General features: G+C 38.5%; 1 protein-coding gene across 3 annotated transcripts in view; it reads left to right on the plus strand.

Moving 5' to 3' along the window:
- SEPTIN10 (septin 10) overlaps nt 1-13,129 on the plus strand; it is a 52,118-nt gene that overhangs the window by 22,489 nt on the left and 16,500 nt on the right. For 2 of the 3 annotated variants that reach the window (XM_030569243.1, XM_030569263.1), the window contains exons 5-8: nt 2,226-2,387; nt 3,487-3,583; nt 4,164-4,332; nt 10,342-10,410. In XM_030569243.1, coding sequence (XP_030425103.1) covers nt 2,226-2,387; nt 3,487-3,583; nt 4,164-4,332; nt 10,342-10,410 — 497 coding nt within the window. The remainder of the gene's footprint in view (nt 1-2,225; nt 2,388-3,486; nt 3,584-4,163; nt 4,333-10,341; nt 10,411-13,129) is intronic. The other variant, XM_030569252.1, reaches the window with a different exon arrangement.

The following is a 13,129-nucleotide window of genomic DNA, read 5'->3' on the forward strand; positions in this document are numbered from 1 at the left end:
CCAAATGCCCACCAAACTGCTTAACTACATCCACTGCCACAATGTGAATGATACCTGCTACTCTTACATTATGAATAGTGGTAGTGTAGCTGTGTTGGTCCCAGGATATGTGGGTGTCAAGATGGGTGAGGTAATACTTTTTATTGGACCAACTTTTGTTGGTGAAAGAGACAAGCTTTGGAGCTCCACAGAGCTCTTCAGGTCACAGAACTTGAAAGCTTGTCTCTTTCATCAACAGAAATTAGTTCAATACAAAATATTACCTCACCCACCCTGTCTCTCTCATTATAAATTAATGGCCTTTAGAAGCTATTCCTGCTGTGTTTTTTAAAAAGTGTGTGTGTGTAAGTAAATTATATGCAGCTGTTAGCCACACTTATTAGGTGGCCCTACACTTCCCATTATAAAACTGTTTTAAGATGCTTTTACCTTTGCCAGACTTTAACGATGTGGGCTGAAATTTTTGCATGGTGGGCATCTGCTTCAGGGTGTGTGTGCGTGAGTGAGAGAGAGAAAACATTAGCCACAATGGGTCAGCTGGTTCTGAGAACGAGGCCAAGGAAAATTACATTTTGTGTGTGTTAAAAATACTGACAACCTTTTCTTTGAGAAACTCTAGCATCCCTATGCTTTGGAGCAGGCACGGCTGGCTTTAGGCTGATTCTCCCAATTCCCCAGAATCGGACCCTATGACTAAGAGAGCCCCGCGCCTTAGGTGCCTTTTTAATTTTTTTTTTTAACTCACCTGGCAGCGGTCCGCTCTGGGGGTCTTTGGTGGCATTTTGGCAGCGGGTGGTCCTTCGGTGCCGCGGAAGACCCAGAGCGGACCCCCTGCCGCCGAAGTGCAGCCGAAGTCCTGCACCGCCGCCAGATATTTGAATCGGGCCCTGCAGTTACTAAAGCTGATCCTGGGAGCAAGGACTTGAAATTTAGCATGGGGTTGGTTTTTGTATCAAAAATTTGCTTTTTGTTTTCCTTGTGAAAATCTGCCCAAATTTAGCCAAGTGATAAAGCTTTGAAAAAGTATAGTTTACAAATGCTCAGTAGAGACTTGCTTGAACTTGGTAGCTAAATTCTCCAAAGAGTCCATCCATGCTGGTCATGCTGCAGCGTGGATGTGATGAGGAGCTGAGAGAAGGAGAACTTGGACTTTCCATGGATGGTACATGGCAGAAGGGCCAAATTTGGGGGGAATGGACAGAAGAGCCTGTGCCCAATATATTGCACTCTTCTCCTGAGCCTGGAATGGAGCCCAGGATTCCTGAGTCTCACCATTACTATGCTGTTAGCAAACATCTTTGAAACCGATTGGCAAAATTTCCCATCTCTATTCAGTGCTGGTCCACATAGAAGATGACAACCTACTGTTGCTCTCAATTACTCCATTAGCTCAAGTGGCTGAGGTCTGTGTGGTGGATACAAAGAGTCCAAACTTGCTGACGTGGGTTTCAATATGATGTCACATGATGGAGTTTGTTTATCCATTTTTTATAAGAAATTATGTACAAAAATACCATAAGTTAAAAGCACATTGTTTGCAAAGTCAAGCTCTCAAAACTTAGGAAATGCCAGAATTAAGGCTGCTTGTGCAGTCTTAATTTGTTTTCCCTTGTGCATATGCATTAAGATTCAGACTATGATTTTGGCAGGAATGTTTTTAGTAAGTTTCTCAGCAGGGCAAAGTTAAATATTTGAATCTAACAGCACAGCAGACTTTTAGGGTACCAACAAGGAGAAAACAGCAAATTTGCTGTTTTATAGGCATAGAGAAATAGCTAGAGTACACAGTGTTAATATAATTTTTTCTTAACTTTGGATTTAGGATCTTAGTAAAAATATACATATTGTAGCTGGTAACTTTGTGTATGTTACTATTCCTTTCCTTACAGTCGTCTTTGAATGGTGATGGAGGTTTGCTTTCTTTCTAGTGGGATTATAATACCTTTCTTCTACTCACTTTTGTTCTCTGATCAGCTCTGTTTTGGTGAGATTATTAGGTAACACGTTACTGCTTGATTATGATGTTCAAAGTATTCACTTTGAAAACGTACACAGTGTTTCTTATTACTTTGGCTTTTGAATGGAACCATTCACATAAGAGTCACTGGAAAGCTTGTTAGAAATTAATTCAGATGTTATGGGAAACTGAATATTTTAACATATAAAATTTACAGGCTTGAAAACAAAGCCTTTACACATCTCATGTTGTTTATATTATTTAATAGATGAACATTATACCAGTCATAGCCAAAGCAGACACCATTTCTAAAACTGAACTACAGAAGTTTAAAATCAAACTCATGAGTGAATTGGTTAGTAATGGAGTCCAGATATACCAGTTTCCAACAGATGATGAAACCATTTCTAAAATTAATGCCACCATGAATGTAAGTATGTTGCATACATTTGAAAGAATGTTTGATGTTCTGGTATAAAGTATCCTTTTTACCACTTTTCATGCTTTTCCTTGCATGTTCTTCTTGAGGAAATAGGATTTTATATTTGTAGCAAGCTGGATATTTACTTTTGCTTTTTTATGAACTACTTAAGGAAAAATTTAGAGATATTCATCTAGTCTGGGTCCCCTTCCCCCCAAAATCCCCCTGTTCTTCTATTGGTTGGTGGTATTCATCACCTTAAACTGAATTTGAGTGAAAACTAGGTTTTTCTTTTTGGAATACTGTCTATGGGGGATCCTGCTGTTGGTATCTATGGATCTTGTATCTGCTGGTCAGAACGTTTGACAAGCAGTGCTGTTGAGGGTTACATGTGTCCAAGGACATAAATGGGTGTGCAGCCCAAGCCACCAGTTGGTTCCCCCTTATCACTTGTGGCAGGGAATCAGAATGCTGTAATGTCTGATACCTGGCATGGCTTATTCTGACAGAAAAGGATTCCTGGTTTTGTGTTACTCTAATAACTTTCTTCCCAGTTAGCAGTACTTCAGGTTTAGTTGTGGAGCAGTCATTCAGTGTTTAGGCAACATTTCCTGCCTCATGGCTGGCTGAGCTTGTGGCATGATCAAGATCTCAGGCCTCAAGCTCTGCGCTTTCTGTAATGGCCTCATGTCTGTCACTGATGGATGCTGAGGATGCCTGTTCTGCTTTGAGGAAGGTTGTATCCCAGACAGAGCAACTGTCTGCTGGCCTTTTCCAATAGAAATTGATACATGAGGGACAACTACCTCAAACTCCATTTACTGTAGCAATCTATGAAGACTGTATTGGATTTGAGAACCAGGAGTCCTTGTGACATGTTCAGCCCTGCGTTGAAGCTCCAAAGTCCCTAAGTGCACTAGCAGGCTGGATTTGATTAGCTATTGATCTTTTTAAATGGATTTGCTATGTGAAACTGACTTGTAGTTATAATATGTTTATTCGTCTCCAAATGCTTGCTGTTTCTCTGATTTAATTTTCAAGTGTTGTTTTCCAGTTCGTATGTAAAGATACTGGGAAATAAGACTGAATTGTTCTGACTGTTTTACAGGGACATTTACCATTTGCTGTAGTGGGGAGTATGGAGGAAATGAAGGTTGGAAACAAAATGGTGAAAGCTCGACAGTACCCTTGGGGCATTGTACAAGGTAAAATCTGAATTTTGAGTAGTATGTGAATATTGTTTTCATTATAAAGTCCACTCAAGTTGCAGAAGTGTTTATGTTTCGATGTTAAGTGGGCTGATGCTGGCTTCTGATGCCAGATTGATAGGCTAACTGATCCAAAACATTCATGGCTTGATCTTCCAGGTCCCATCAACACAATGAGATTTATGAGTGCTGAGCATCTCAGAAAATCAGGCCATCAGATCCTGGATGTGGTGATTAGTTATGCTGTTGCACTGTAATGGTGCAGATGGCATTACCAAATGTTACAAGGCTATTATATCTGAACAGAGGAGAAAGAAAGTGATTTCTTTTGTAGATTCAAATAGGGAATCATGAAAAGAAAAATAATGGAGCCTGATAAACAATGTTTATAGTTAATGCTTGAATTATGTATCACAAATCATGAGGCAGCAACTGGGTAAAAGAAACTAGGGACATTTTACCCCCAAAAAACTTAACTAATTGAATAGAAAATACCAAGGTTATTCAAAATACTGTTTTACAGTATAGTCCTTTGTATATCATGGATCAATATTACTATTATTATTTACTTGAATAGTGGAAAATGAGAACCACTGTGACTTTGTAAAGCTTCGTGAGATGCTTATTTGCACAAATATGGAAGACCTGAGAGAACAGACTCATGCACGGCACTATGAGCTGTATAGACGCTGCAAACTGGAAGAGATGGGCTTCAGAGACACAGGCCCTGAAAACAAACCAGTCAGGTAAGCGAGTGAATCCTTTAGCTTGAATGTTGATTTCATTCAATCCTTCCATTATGATCCCTAATCCTTTATAGTCTGAGGGAAAGGATGAAAAATTATATTCTTTAACCCACCACTAGAAACAAATAGTGCTGTCTGAAGGAAATATCAGTAATACGTGGAAATTGTAATATTTTTATCTAGTCATCATCACTGTATACTATATATGTGATGTGACTATTTTAGAGGAGTACAGACTATTTCTGTATTTCTCATAGATCACTGATGCTTTGTTCCAAAACAGGATTTTGATTTATTTCGTGCAAAAACACATTTGGCAGCCCATGTTCTTCTACATATATGTACTCTATTCTCTATTCTTTTTTCTTGCCTTTGAAACTAATTCCAGCATAACCTTGCTTTTTCTTATACTTCCAACTTTGCTGTTTTGTCTCATTTGTTATTGATATCTGATGTAGAAGTGATAGTGTGGTTGGACTCCATGGTCAGAAATAATTGAATAAATAACTTCAATCCTATAAACTTACTGGTACTGCTTTTAACTCTTTTAATTTATTTACCCATAAAGATTAGAAATTTGTTCATGCCACAGAAAATCTCCAAATAGCCTGCCATAGAATTAAGGGGGGATTCCAAAAGTTCTCATGAAAAGCAAAAAGAAAGAGCTTAGTTGTAAACAGGCTTTTTTTGTATAATCGCACTTTGCACAGCAAATCCTCATAATTCGTATTTCCCAATTTTTCTAACTTTCTGAATTTTTTTCTTTATGTAGCCTCTTCTTTCCACATGCATGACTGCTTCATTTGTCCGTGCACATTACGTGTTAGAATTCTTCCAGAAATAGACTTCTGAACTGCCAATTTTTCTCTCCTTCCAGTCTATAATTAGTAGTCGAATTCTATTGAGAATGGAAATCTGTGAAGTGCAATTTACGGCTGTGCAGTAGTGATGGCCAACTCTGGGATGGAATAAATATAAAAAACAACAAAATATCCTGGAACTTAAAAATGTTTTTAATGTTCTGACTCATCATTATTTGATATTTTTATATCTGCCCATTTTTACCCAGTTATTACTAATACTAAAAAGTAACGCGTGTTCCAGCTATTTTTAGAATAGTTTTTCTAGTTGCATAAATTTTCAGTTTTCATCTTTATCTCTTAGAAGAAGCTACAGAGCTGCAGCAACAGATACGAACTGCAGAATGTTAATGTTTAGGACAACACGGTTTTTGGCATTGATTAAATGAATACCTGTTTTTAGCATTATTCTGTCAAGTGGCACATGATCATGCTGGACATGAGAGCACTTTCCAAAAGATCTAAAGACCTTCAGAAAACCTCTCTAGCGACCAGATGGTAATGTAGAACATCAACTACCATGAGAGAAATCTGAATGTAACTGCACATGTATAGAATATTTGATTAGATAATCTTGAGTTGTCCCTCAATCAGGACACTATGTAGTGAATTAAATCATTATTGACCAAACCTAACAGGAAGCACATGAGCTTTCCATAAGTAGAAAACTAAAGGTCAGATCCAAAGCTCACTGAAGTCGGTGGAAGGCTTTCCATTTGCTTTTACTTCATGGACTTTAGGTCAGGCTTTAAATGCATTGGTAGCTGAATAATTCTTCCTTCAAATGGGGAAGTTGTTTGTGTAAATGGCAAAAGGTCTTAGCTGGCATTAAGAGACAAGTTCAGTGATACCACTGTATTGCAGCTGACAAATCTAGTTTCAGCTGCTATTGGAAATGGCCATAGTCAGCATCTTAAATGTGTTGACTGCAGTACTGTCTACGTTTTCTTAATGTTGGTGTTCATATACCTGCAATTTCTTCAGCAAAATACATATGGCATCTAAACTAAAGCTTCAGGCTGCTTTAAACTTAAACTATTTCCAGGCCTAAAGTTGCAGCGTTATACCTATATGTTTTAACACTCTACTCCCTGGATGTTGATTGGAATTGGATTCTCTGACAAGAAATCAGAATTATAGAAAGCTATAACTGCCATTGGTGTGCAGCTGTATTGGGGACCTATTGAGTAGCTAGCCTACTGAGAAGCCTGCGATTGATGGCAAGCATACTCTTTTGTGACAGATGAATTAGATATGCTTAGCCACAACTATTGAAGGCATCATTGTTTTTTTAAGGAGGGAAATAGGTACAGTAAAAGAATTTAAAGAGAGTAATTAACTAACTGATTTATTGTGACAAAAGTAGGCAAGCGGGATCTGCATGCAATTCTCCCTGTGTTCTGTACCACAGTGAGAATTACATAGATACCTAAAAGAGAAGGCACTTGGTTTGTCTGAAGGAAAATTTACATAACTTTATAATGAGAAGAGAGAATTGAGAGGATTCATTTGATATACAGTCTGCCCAAAAATGCAACATTATTCATAAAGTATTTGAATAATATTCTGGCTTTGCTGCATCAAGAGCTTTGTGGTATTGCACCTATGTCATTTTGATGATTTAATAAATGCACTCATATAGTTGCCACTAATTAATGATTGATAATTCGTTTTGAATTTAATTTTAGTCCAAAACTGTTCCTTTTGCAGGCCAACAGTAATAGGTCTTGTATTGTCAGGACTGCTGATGAGGTCATAGGCAGAGAAAACCATAATTGGTTTTCATAAATTGTCTAATATGAAAAACTATGTTGATAAGTGTCCATTGCATTTAAGGCAGTGGAATTATTATTGTGCCCCAAAGCATGCTAGGTCCTCTCAGAAAACCTGGAAAGAAATGGTCCCAATTCCAAATTGAAAAGTTAGAAACTTACTTAAGGTACAAGTGGGTGTAACAAGGAATAGGAATGGGAGAGCAAATATAACAATTTTTCATGGTTAAATAGGCCAATAAATATAGTAGTCCTCCTAATCTCATGTACTCTGTGAGTTTGCTTAGTAATAAAAACAGTTAACTGTTATTTATTTGTAGCTGCATTCCGGACTTTTTTTGTTTATAATAGAATTCTAACAAACCACTATATCCTAATCCCCACAGGATTTAAATGGCGCTGGTTGTGATTTAGATTGTATTAATCTGAACTAAGGATGTCTACCCAACAAATCTTATACATGTGCCTTGTAAAAGAATACTTGTATGAAAAGAAGGATCAGCTGAATCACATAGGATCACGATGAGATAAGCTTCACGTGTGAGGCCCTATCACAAAAGGGTATTACTAAGTGTAGTGATGTGTACTGAACAAACATCAATCTAAACAGATGTGTGGTATACAGTTTTAGAAATTAGAATTTATCATCTAACACTTTGTAGGGTGTATGGTTCATCACTTGAAGTCAAACATAGCTGGTTTGGTCATGTGGTTAGAACTCTTGTTTACTAGCCCTGTAAATAGCCAACCTGTTACCAATCTGGAAATCAAGTTGTTGAAGGATTTAGAATTTAAAAGTTAGAGTGGAGGAGAGGAGATGTTGAGAGAAAGAGATAATGGTATGGTAGCTCTTTGAAGAGAATAAATAATTGAGTAGATCTGCAAGCTGCAATTTAAAAATCCAGAAATCTGATACTACTTGTATCATGTACTTAAATTACGTAGGCCTTTCTTTAAGATGAGTGTTTTTCTGTTTGCTTCCAGTCATAATCAGTCAGAGCCTGATTCTGACAGGTGTAGAGCACCTGCAACTTCCCTGGAGTAAAAGTTGTGATAGTCAGCCCCCCATTTATATATGGCCATTAATGCAGAAAGTATACCGACCAGAGCTATTGGAACCTTTAATGTTAAATTGGTATTCTAAAGCCCATTTACCACTTAGGCTTAGTCTACACTACGGGGGTGGGGGGTAGGGAAATCAACCTAAGATGCGCAACTTCAGCTATGAGAATAGCGTAGCTGAAGTCGACGTATTTTAGGTTGACTTACCTCGCATCCTCACGGTGTGGGGTCGACTGCCACTGCTCCTCTGTCAACTCTGCTTCCGCCTCTTGCCGCGGTGGAGTACAGGAGTCAACGGCAGAGCAATTGTGGATCGATTTATCGCATCTACACTAGACACGATAAATCGATCCGCGATAGATCGATCACTACCCGCCGACATGCTCTTAAACAAACGATCATTACCTGTACCTCATCAATTTGTAGGTAATCTATGAGTGGAATTCTATTATACTGTGTCCTGATCCAGAAGAAGTGTTTGTTCCTCTCTTCTCTCCTCTGCTGTAGATAGAAGTGTGTGCAGGCAGAGTCCAGAGTGAAGTGACTCCTGGCTGGTGCCTCCCCGAGTCTTTCCTTTGGTTCCTACGCTGGCAGGTGGTAGGAGGCTAGCTGACAGCTAATAAGCATCCCTCCTGTAGTCTACTGCTTGCTGACCCAGTGCTATGGTAGGGCCTACTCCAGGATATTTCCTAAATTCTTTCCTTAGGAGATGTTTATCCTCTGGTGGAAGAAAACTGGCTGTTACAGGAGCATTGAAAATATATGCTACTAGTCTAAGTAAATGGGGAAAGATACATACGGCTTGTAAAATGGATGTTTGTTTACTTTCTTGGATTAAAGTTAATCTTTTTTTATTCTTTATTTTTCTGCATTCACAATATGTGTCTCACAAGCTTCCCAGCCAATTTTCTTTTAAAGGGAACAGAATGCCCAAAATTGGAGCAGCCAGTTATTCCTTGGGTTAATCCACTTTTTTAAGCCATGGTGTCGGATTACATTTTAAATTCTTCAGAGCAGGCACTTGTCCTTGTTCTGTGGGGTTTTCAGAGAAGGGCAACGAATGATTAGGAGCATGAAAAAGTTCTTCATGTGAAGAAAGATTAGGATGGTTTACCATAAAAAGAAGATGAATAAAAAGGGACATTATAAAAGTATAGAGAAGATTGACTGGTAGATTCTGTTGTCCCCAGGCCATAACATAAGAACAAGGGGAAATTAAGTGACATTAATAGCTGACAAAATCAAAACTGATAAAATGAAGTATTTTTCCCCACAATGCTTAGATGATGTAACTCATTAAAACAGAATGTCTTTGAAGTCAGAAATTAGTGAGGTTCAAAGAGGGTTTGGATGTTTGGATGTTCTTGCTAAACATATAGAGCAATGGTTTTCAACCTGTGATCTGCAGACCCGTGGGTGTCTGCTAAATGTTTTAAGATTTCCAAAGATGTCCGCACCTGCGTTTGAAATTTTTTAGGGTCCATAAATGAAAAAAGTTTGAAAACCACTGATAACAGAGTTTACAGTTAGTGCTTAAAAAAAAAGTGTTGGAAGGGATATAAAACCTCTTGTGTCAGGGTTTAAACCAATCTCTAACTACTAGGGATTAGGATTACACAGTCATGGAAGCCAGACTCTCTCTCAGCTGCCTGCTGTGGAGTTTCTTGCACCTTCTCCTGAAGTATCTGGTGCTGATCACTCTCATAGATGGGATACTGGACTGGATGGATCATAGGTCTGATCCACTATGGGGAATTCCTATATCTCATCTTTTGTTTAAAGTGCTATGTTGTGTGTATATAAATAATAAAAACAACAAAATCATGACAGCCGTTATCGCTAAAAGGATCTTGAACCCCATCCTTAACCAGTCATTTAGATACTGATTGCCTCTTGTTCAAGCCTTTATTCGGATAAATGCAAAGGTACGTTCTGAAAGTCCACTATTGTCAAATTTAGGAAACCTCTGGGATAGTGAGTCTGAGTCAAAGAACTCCCTGAAAACACCTTGCCCCATCTTCATAATTTAAATCTTGAGACTGTTAACTGTAGTGCCTTAACTCCTGTTGAGTTTTGATACTGAAGAGTTCTAAACCTTTTCTGTCAAATGAAGGGTTTTATTAATAGAATATATCTGAGAAGTAAGTTACCTGAATCACTCTTAAGGTAGGTTATTTGGATCACTCTCTTTATATTTCTATCAACTTGTAAATTTGATCTTTGTGAGCTGAAATATTTAGTGTCCTACTAAGCCTGCTTAAATTAAGCTCATTGAACATGAGCAAAACTTGATTGATTTGCACCTTTGTTTTTAGGGTCCCCCTACTAAAGGGTTACACAGATAGCAAAAAGTCTATATCTCACAGCCACGCTTCTGTAGAAAGGTAGGTGGTAGTGCTATAGTGAAGTATGTGAAGTGTATTAGTAAAATATTAAAAATTATTTACCTTATTTGTACGTAAATGCCTTTGTCACAAACTCCCTTCCCCCAGCAGCCCCTCTTACAGAAAGGGTGATAATATATCTGTATTAGATTTTCATTTTAAAGCTGGAGTGCATTATACGAAGCATGTCAGAGCCAGTGCTGTGTACATTTTAAAAAGCATTTAACTGACCACAGTATACACAATTCATTAGATATGTATAGTGCCAGCTTAAACTCTGATGAAATATAAACCACTCTTAAAATAAAGCACTTTTTAGATCGTTGTTCTGCTGACATTAAACATTGTGGGGAAGGTTGAAGTTATTACATGTTCTGTTTTTGTCGTGATTTGCAGAACAATACTGTATTTTAGAAACAAACTGAAAAAAGAACAAAAAACAGTGCTTTTATAAGTGATTATTTGGTAAATCTGATATCTTCAAGGCAGACTTCTTTGTGTGAACTTCATGGATGCATACCATTTTAGCCAGTATGTTTCTCTGCAGAACTATTCCTATAAATATAATTTTCAACATATATCTAAGTGAATGAATGTCTAGGAGAGGTGCCTTAATTTCTCTGTTTCTTTTAATTTGAAAGAAGATAATGACAACTTACTCATTAAGATCTTGTGGTGATGATTTTTATTTTTAAAGAAGTGACCTGGTCTCGTCTTATAAAATTATTGATGTGGGGACCTTTCACCATTCCACCACTAAATCTGAGCTGTTCAAGTGATGACTTATATTTGACACTTTTAATGTGCTCAAAAAAATACCCCGGCTGCAGCCAACAACAACTATCTGTCTAGGAACTGAAATTATAGCATAGTATCAAAACATCTCACAGACATAAATTCATTAATCTTCCCAACAGCCTTTTCTTTTATTAAGCTGGTTTATACTTAGAGACTTGAGATGTTTACTACCATGACTTATTTTTTTTAAAATGGACTGTTCATTTGGTTGAAAAAACACACAGTACCTAAGGCAAATCTACAGTACCTAAGGCAGATCTACACTACAGCAGGGATTGACACTCTGAGGTCGATCCACTGGCAGTCGACGTAGCGGGTCTAGTAAAGACCTGCCAAATCACCTGCAGATCGCTCTCCAGTCAACCCCTCTACTCTACTCCCGACAAGAAGAGTGAGGTAAGTGTAAATCCCACAGTAACTTGACCTAAGGTACGTCGACTCCAGCTACGATATTCACATAGCTGGAGTTGCGTAGTGTAGGTCGACTTACCACATTAGTGTAGACATAGCCTGAGATACAAGGATTGTGACAGAAGTAAGTTACTGTATCCCACACTGGGAGAGAAGAAGAGGAAGGAAAGTAGTGTTGTCACAATAATTAACTTACCAGTGGTGTCAAACTCTTACCTGGTATTGAATTGGGGAGAGCTTTAGAGTAAGAAGAGGTGAATCAACCCCCTCTGCCATTACCCCACTGAAAGGATGTTGCAGTCCCACCACCCAACAGTCAGTGAGGCAGTAAACAACAAAGTGCTGAATGTATGGAGGAAAAAAAGTAGTGAAGGAACTACATCTAATTTAATAATTGAAACATTCAGCAACAAGACTTTCATAGAAGGATGAAAGAAAGAGGTGGAGTGAATAGACTATCAGCACCGGTGATGTCATACTTCCTGTTACGTTGACTCAAAATGGATTGATATTTAGGAATGGGGAGCTTTCCTGCCACTGTCATAGAATTAAGGACAAATAACAAGAGGTGAAACTGTTTCAGTTTCTTGTAACATCTACATCAGCAAGTTCTGAATCAGGAAAACTAAGAACTTTTTATACTGAAGATTACTTTGAGTGGTAACAACTGAACAGAATTTAAATCTGTTAATGTGGCAAAAAGGAAGAACATAAGTTAATGAATAAAAAGATGTTGATGCAGTGTTTCAGCAGCCTGGAAGGAAGCCATGAACCTTGCTCTTGAGAGTGAGGAAAGATGCCAGATGCAGCTAGAAAAGGGAACAAGAATATTAAACAAGGCAAACAGGGCACATGTAACACCAGAACAGAGAGGGACATCATTGCCAACATTACGACTATCATGGTTATTTTTAGTAAAAGTCACTGACAGGTTGTGGACAGTAAATTCACGGAGGCCTGTAACCTGTCTGTGATATTTACTAAAAATAATGGGGAGGTCTGACATGGGGAGTGATTGAAGCCCAAGCCCCAGGGTGGAGAGGATGAGAATCTAAGCCCCACTGTGGAAGAGGGGGACTCCAGCATCCATGGCCATGGTGGCTGACAGTTCCAGGGCATCTGCTGCCTGCAGTGGCTCAGAGCTGTGGGGTCCCTCAGCAGCTGACAGCTGAAGCCCCGCTGCCCCAGGTCACACAGCTGAAGCGGAAAATGTCACTGAGGTCTCTGAAAGTCATGGAATCCATGACCTTCGTGACGCAATCTTATCCTTAATCATTGCTAATAGTTTGAAGCTCCTTTTATTAAACTACTCATCAGCATTATTTCCTGTAAGAGACAGGCCCAGGTCCTCAGCTGGTGTAAAATAAATGGACTTATCTATACCAGCTGAGGGTCTGGCCCACAAACTCAATTATCGTAGACGTTGCTGTCTTACAAAACATTTATTCAGATACTTTTTGGAAAGAGCATTTTTCATCCAAGCGTGACAAAGCATTTCTCAAAGATAGGT

The sequence above is a fragment of the Gopherus evgoodei genome, chromosome 1, assembly GCF_007399415.2.
Source record: "Gopherus evgoodei ecotype Sinaloan lineage chromosome 1, rGopEvg1_v1.p, whole genome shotgun sequence".
NCBI classification, from domain to species: domain Eukaryota; kingdom Metazoa; phylum Chordata; order Testudines; family Testudinidae; genus Gopherus; species Gopherus evgoodei.